At 44.2% G+C, this 5871-nt stretch overlaps 1 protein-coding gene across 1 annotated transcript in view; it reads right to left on the bottom strand.

The window, feature by feature from the left end:
- Window positions 1-2987, bottom strand: part of LOC103389366 (drebrin-like protein B) — a 7096-nt gene extending 4109 nt beyond the window's left edge. Inside the window, exons 1-8 of the mRNA XM_025062009.1 lie at window positions 2315-2987; window positions 2128-2183; window positions 1686-1798; window positions 1359-1433; window positions 815-955; window positions 651-728; window positions 422-571; window positions 11-136 (exon numbers count right to left, since the gene is read on the bottom strand). Of these exons, the coding sequence (XP_024917777.1) occupies window positions 11-136; window positions 422-571; window positions 651-728; window positions 815-955; window positions 1359-1433; window positions 1686-1798; window positions 2128-2183; window positions 2315-2397 (822 nt within the window). The 5' untranslated portion in view covers window positions 2398-2987. The remainder of the gene's footprint in view (window positions 1-10; window positions 137-421; window positions 572-650; window positions 729-814; window positions 956-1358; window positions 1434-1685; window positions 1799-2127; window positions 2184-2314) is intronic.
- Window positions 2988-5871: the final 2884 nt, after the last annotated feature.

Here is a 5871-nt window from a genome sequence, read left to right as displayed (position 1 = left end):
CGGTTTGAACAGGGAATGGACTTAGCAACAACAGATAAAGATCAGATAAAACACACACCTGAGTGTGGGACCAGAAGTTGTCTTTGTTGGTCTGTTGAATTTCCTCCACAGCGTTGACCTTGCGGTACATTGACCCCTGATGAAAGGAATAATTGGTTATCACAGCCTTTGTCTTCTGTCCATTATTTACATTTAGTTTGTATTCCTTGCAGGGAACTATGACGTCATTGAAAAATACCAGAAAATACTGGAAACCCGAAAGCGGCCTTGGTACGGGCACCAGGTAACATTTGGGCCTCACCTGCCTCCAGAGTGAAGGTAATCTTAGTTCTTATTTTACTGACGTAGCCATGAACCGGTTTCCTCTGAACAATCCCTGGTGTCTTCTCTTCACTGTCTCTAATTTGGTACATGTACTCACCGGTTGCTGTTTCTCCCTCTCCGTCTCCTTCATCCTCCTCTCTCTCTCCTTCGCTTCCCTCTCATCCGCGTCCCTTCTCTCCTGCTCCAACTTCTGTCTCTCCATCTCGGCTCGTCTCATCTCCTCCTGTCGACGAACTACTTCTTCTCTCTGTGAATGACGAAAAACCCATTCACCGTCAGTTCTACCTGTGGAGTTGTAAAATACTTTTCTGATGTGAGCTCCAAACCTGATTCTGGGACCAGAAGTCGTCTTTATTGGTTTGTTGAATTTCCTCCACAGCGTTGACCTTCCGATACACTGATCCCTGAAGAAGAAGAAGAAGAAGAAGGAGGTTAGTTTTTAGACGGTGATCTTTTATTTCACTCACACGTGGCGTCAGCGTCTCCTCACCACTGGTCCTCTGGGGGCATCTCTGTATTCTTTCTCTTTGTGGAAATTGAAGTTGGCTCCAGAGGCTTTGGCCACTTTTGCCAGGATGGTCTCGGGCTCCACATCATCCTCTGTGCGGGCATTGATGGTCACATGGGCTCCCTGTGATCACAAACATATTATTAGAACATGAAGCTGCGTATCACAGGTTTGCTGCGAACCATAGTGGATGTGTCTTAACCAGTCAGTCAGCTAACGACAAGACAAGGAGACGTCAACAAAGAACACCTGAGCAGGAACAGTAGTCCACTGATCCAAGACTCGACCAATCACATCTACATCAGATGACACTGTGTTTTTAATCACACACTCTCCACAAAACCTGGAGGTCAACTGCTGCCCCCCGTGGTAAGACTACAACATCTTCCAACCAGAAATGTATTTTTGTCTATAGATTGTCTTGTCCTTTTTTCCCTGCTTTGCTCCTCAGTTCCAAATCAAACAGTTCCTCATCATTAGACCTGATACAGTTCTACAGAACAGCTCAACAGAACCGTGGCCTCACCTTAAGGAAACTAGCGATGGAGCTGACGTGGTTGGCACAGACTCCTTTCCTGGAGTCCTTCACACCTTCACCTGTCTGTGGTTTTTACACCATAACAACAAAAAAACATACACGTGTTTTAGTTGTCATGGACGGATAGGGTCATTATATCGCAGCATGAATATCTACATATCCAATCAATATGTGTAGATATGAGCAGATTCTGTAGACTAAGTGGTCATTTCTGAAGCCTTGGGGCACAGATTCAAGGTTACTTTAGGTTTGAGTTTTTTTTTTCAGGACAATAAGTGGCATCACGTCCACAGAGAGGAGAGTGAAATGACTCACCCAGTTGATGAGGACATATTTGGGCAGACCAGAGTTTGGGTCCTTGACACGGCAGAAAGCATACATGACTTTACCAGTGTTCAGCTCCTCCACCATCTCCTCCAAACCTCCATCTACACACACACACACACAGGTACGTTACACAGACATGCTTTCCTCACACTAGGTCACAGATTAGCATTGGCAAATATTTTAATCGTTTCCTTTTGCTGTGTACTGCTCTCTACCTCTTGTATTTCATGGAGGAACCATGGTGGAAACTTATCAAGCTCCTATTGATTTACCCTGATGAGAAGTGGGGTAAATATCAGGGCTCTAGGACAATGTCCGTGTTTCTTCATCAAACCTTCTAAATAAACTGGCCGCTGACTGACACTCTTTGATGACCCCTGTACTGATTGATTATCAGCTCTCTGACCAGTACTCACAGCACAGGTCTTACCTCCCGTCTCTGCCAGTCTGATGTCACTGCTGTTGCCTTCATAAGTGAACAGGGCCCTGAAAACAGAATGACAGAAGACACCAGGACGTGAGGGTGTGGTGGACGCACTGAAGGTTCCACATCAAATCCACCTAGACAGAAGTGAGCTTTGGGGGGTTCTTCTTCTGCACATCAGGATCACACTCACCAGTTGGTGTCAGTCTTTCCATCCACCACCTCTTTGTAGGCAGCCATGAGCGCTGCTCCATTTTTACTCAGATTCACTGCCATTTCAGTCCACGGCTCCTCGTTCACTGCCCCAGCTTCACTTCAGCCTGGAATTCAATCTTCTAATCCGACAGCCTCGGGGAGACGTGTCAGGAAAACAGAATGAAGAAAATAAATAAGAAGAGATGTGGGTGGATGAGTAAAAGTGTCCAGTGTCGGAGCAGAGTCGGGAGACGCTGGTTTAATGTGACTTCCTCCCACAGTGAAACCAGTCGGGGAGGAAAAGGTAAACCTGATGATCCACATTCTTACCAAAGAACTCACCACTGGCTTAAAGCAGCACTTCACCACGGCCATGTTAGTGAATGAAAACATCTGCATGTATTCATGAAGAGAGGACCCTGACTGAGGGTCAAGCTGGGACAACGTCCAATCTAAGACTTTACTAAAGCCCAGAGAGGAATAAAAAACTATTCCCTGAATGAGCTGAAGTTCCTGATGTTGATCTTCAGGTGGGACGTCGCTGCTGCTGCTGGACCTGCTGTCTGTCTCTGCTGTCTGACATGGACGTTTGTTTTTTTTCTGCTGTAAATGGGAGGTGTGAAGAGGAAGGGAGTCTTAGAACTTTAGAACATCTACAGTAGAACGACAGCAGCAGGGGGCGGGCAAGCCTCTCCTCAGGCTGAACCCAAACAGGGTTGGATCTTTGTGGCCCACATCTGGGACTTAACTTGCCTTGGTGAACAGCAGCTTTGTGCCCCACATTCATCTGCAGCCTGTGTGTGTGGTCAAGGAAAACTATTTTGTGGGACCGCTCACTGGTCCAAAGCAATTTTGTTAATGAGCTGAGTTTAAACAGCTACTGGTTCAATTTGTCAGTCTGGGCCATTTTTACTTTTATCATTTTTTCAGACCACAAATCCATCAGGTACCTGTGCCCTGGTTAAAGGCTCAGGCTGGTGATTGAAGGGTTGCCAGTCAAAATCCCAGCCTGTGCTGTAGTGGTTGAGCAGCCAGTCTGGGGGTAACTAAAGCTGATTCTTCTTCTGTGTTTTTTTGTAAATAGAGGTTTTCACACTGCCATGACAAATGCAGTATATGAGTACAGGGGTGTTTGTTCTACTGTAAATACTTTCAGGGACATGTTGCCATATAAGACCAACATCTGTTTTATTATGAGCATTAGGGTTAGCTCTTCATTCAGATCCATTTCTGGTGTTCTTCACAGCAACCTGAGTCGAACACTGGTGTTCCATCACGACCTTTCAAGAAGATTCTCATCTAAACATTTTAAAACCTCTCACTGCTTTTTTTTTTTTTTTAAGATGGAAAAGTAAGGATGGGATCCATGTGATCTGTAGTGTTTCAAGTCATCCAGGTCATTCTCAACATCAGAAGTTCAGTGGCAGTAAATTAGACTTTTTTGACTTTATTTAAAGATATTTTACTAAAGTCCAAGTGTCAGGTCTCTGTGTGCTGTCAGCCCAAACGGGAAAATCCTCTTGGATGAAAAGTGATCCCTCTTCAAGACACTCAGTCCAGTTTCTCTTTCTTAACAGGGCCACTAGTTTACAGGCCTCCTTCACCTCCTCCGTGTGGACAGGACAGCACTAAATGTTCCAGTCCAGCCAGCAGTGCTGGTGTTTAGACCTGAAGTCAACAACGAAGACGGTTAACATGGACACTTGTTTGAGGAAACACACACCGGGGTGAGTGAGTGAGTGAGTGAGAGGGAGAGCGTTAGTGTCACCTGTGACAGACGGAGCAGATAGTGGACAAGATAGAAGGACGATGGGGGTGAAATCCCGGCGGATGGCTGGAGTGCTGGCTGCGGTGGTGGGTGGCTGGGGATTGACTGAGGGGGTTGGATGTTTAGGCAGAGGGCTGGGGGAGGTGTCTGGGTTGTTAAAACCCCAGGGGGGTAATTTGCTCCTGAGCTACAGTCCATCAATCAGCCTTTCATTTACTAACAGGATCATCGGCCAGACTGTGTGTGTGTGTGTGTGTGTGTCAACAAGTAGTGGAACACTGGAGAATTGGATTAACACTAAAACGGCACACAGTTTCCTTATTTTGTCTCCTCTTTAAAGTGCTGCTCACATTAACATTAACATGAACATGAACTTGTGAACGTTTGTCACTTTATCTCAGCTACACTGCATTTTCCACCGGGGAAAATGAAGTTTGTAAAACCCACACCATAATACTAAAAATAGTGTCAGGCTCATGGGACAAAGGGCTGCTGGTCTACTGCTGCTTATTAACAAGACAAAACAGCACGTGTGAATCTAATGGTGGATCAACAACTGCTGTGACCCAGTTGTGTAAAATGACTGATGGTGTCTCAGAAATGTTACAAGCTTAAAGGTTTTTTGACATCCAAACAAAACAACAACACACTTTGATGTTATTCTCCAGAACATGAACTGATCCCAAGAGTTTTGACTTGAATAAAGAAAAAGGACTGGACTTCAAATGAAAACCCATTTTATAAACAACTAATCTGACTTCTTCCATATTCTAATTTTAATTTTTTAATTCATTTTTCCCCCTCAACGCTCTGCTCTTTGTCCTCTGGGTTGTCTCAGAGAAATATTTTTTTTATCTGAATAGAATAGAAAATAATTTCTGCGGAAATGTCAACAGTTCATGCTCACTGACAGTTTTTGTGAGGTGAGACCTATTAACCATTACGGGAAATGTAAGTATTCAGTTCAGCGTAAGTAGAAACATAGATTCAATAAAGCTAAAGTATCAGTATTAGAGTTTCTGATTAGCAGTAGTTGTGAGAATGTGTGGAATACAGTAAATAAAGTAAATATAAAACCACATTTTCCAAAGCAGAATAGTTTGGCTTTTTATTTGGTTTAGCCGTCAGCCTCACTGAGGCAGAAGGTTTCATGAAACTCTGCTGTGTCTGATGATGATGAAGAAGATGATGATCTTATCTCTCAACAGTGATGTGGAGGTAGAGCCTGGAGGAGGTTGTTTTAGAGACCACAGACCACCAACACTGCCTTGTTTTTTTTTTTCAGGTCACATTTGACATAAAATAAAATATATAATTATTTAGGTCGTCTAGTTTGTTTCAAGGTTTGTAGCTTCTTTAACTTTTAACTCCGCTGCTCCACTCAAACAGAATGAGGAACACAGTCGACAACTGCACTGCTGGTATATGTACAGTACACAACAACAACAACATACTGTGTTTTTTTACTTTAACAAGGAAGTATTTCAGATGCAGCTGCATAAAAAACCAAGGTTATTACAACATCTGGGCCGTACTCCCCCCTCTAACCTCCCTCCTTCTCCCCTCTCCTCACAGCTGTCAGACTAAGGCACATGTTCACCCTCCATTAAACACACACTTGGCTTCCTTGGAAACAAAAGAGGGATTTCCTCTCCATCTACAGTCTCTGGGACACACACAGACACACTCACATACTCACAGACACACACAGACACACTCACATACTCACAGACACACTCACAGACACACTCACATACTCACAGACACTACTCACAGACACTCACAGA

This window comes from Cynoglossus semilaevis, chromosome 14, assembly GCF_000523025.1.
Source record: "Cynoglossus semilaevis isolate Cse_v1.0 chromosome 14, Cse_v1.0, whole genome shotgun sequence".
Lineage (NCBI taxonomy): Eukaryota > Metazoa > Chordata > Actinopteri > Pleuronectiformes > Cynoglossidae > Cynoglossus > Cynoglossus semilaevis.
This window is presented reverse-complemented; position numbering and strand designations above follow the sequence as displayed.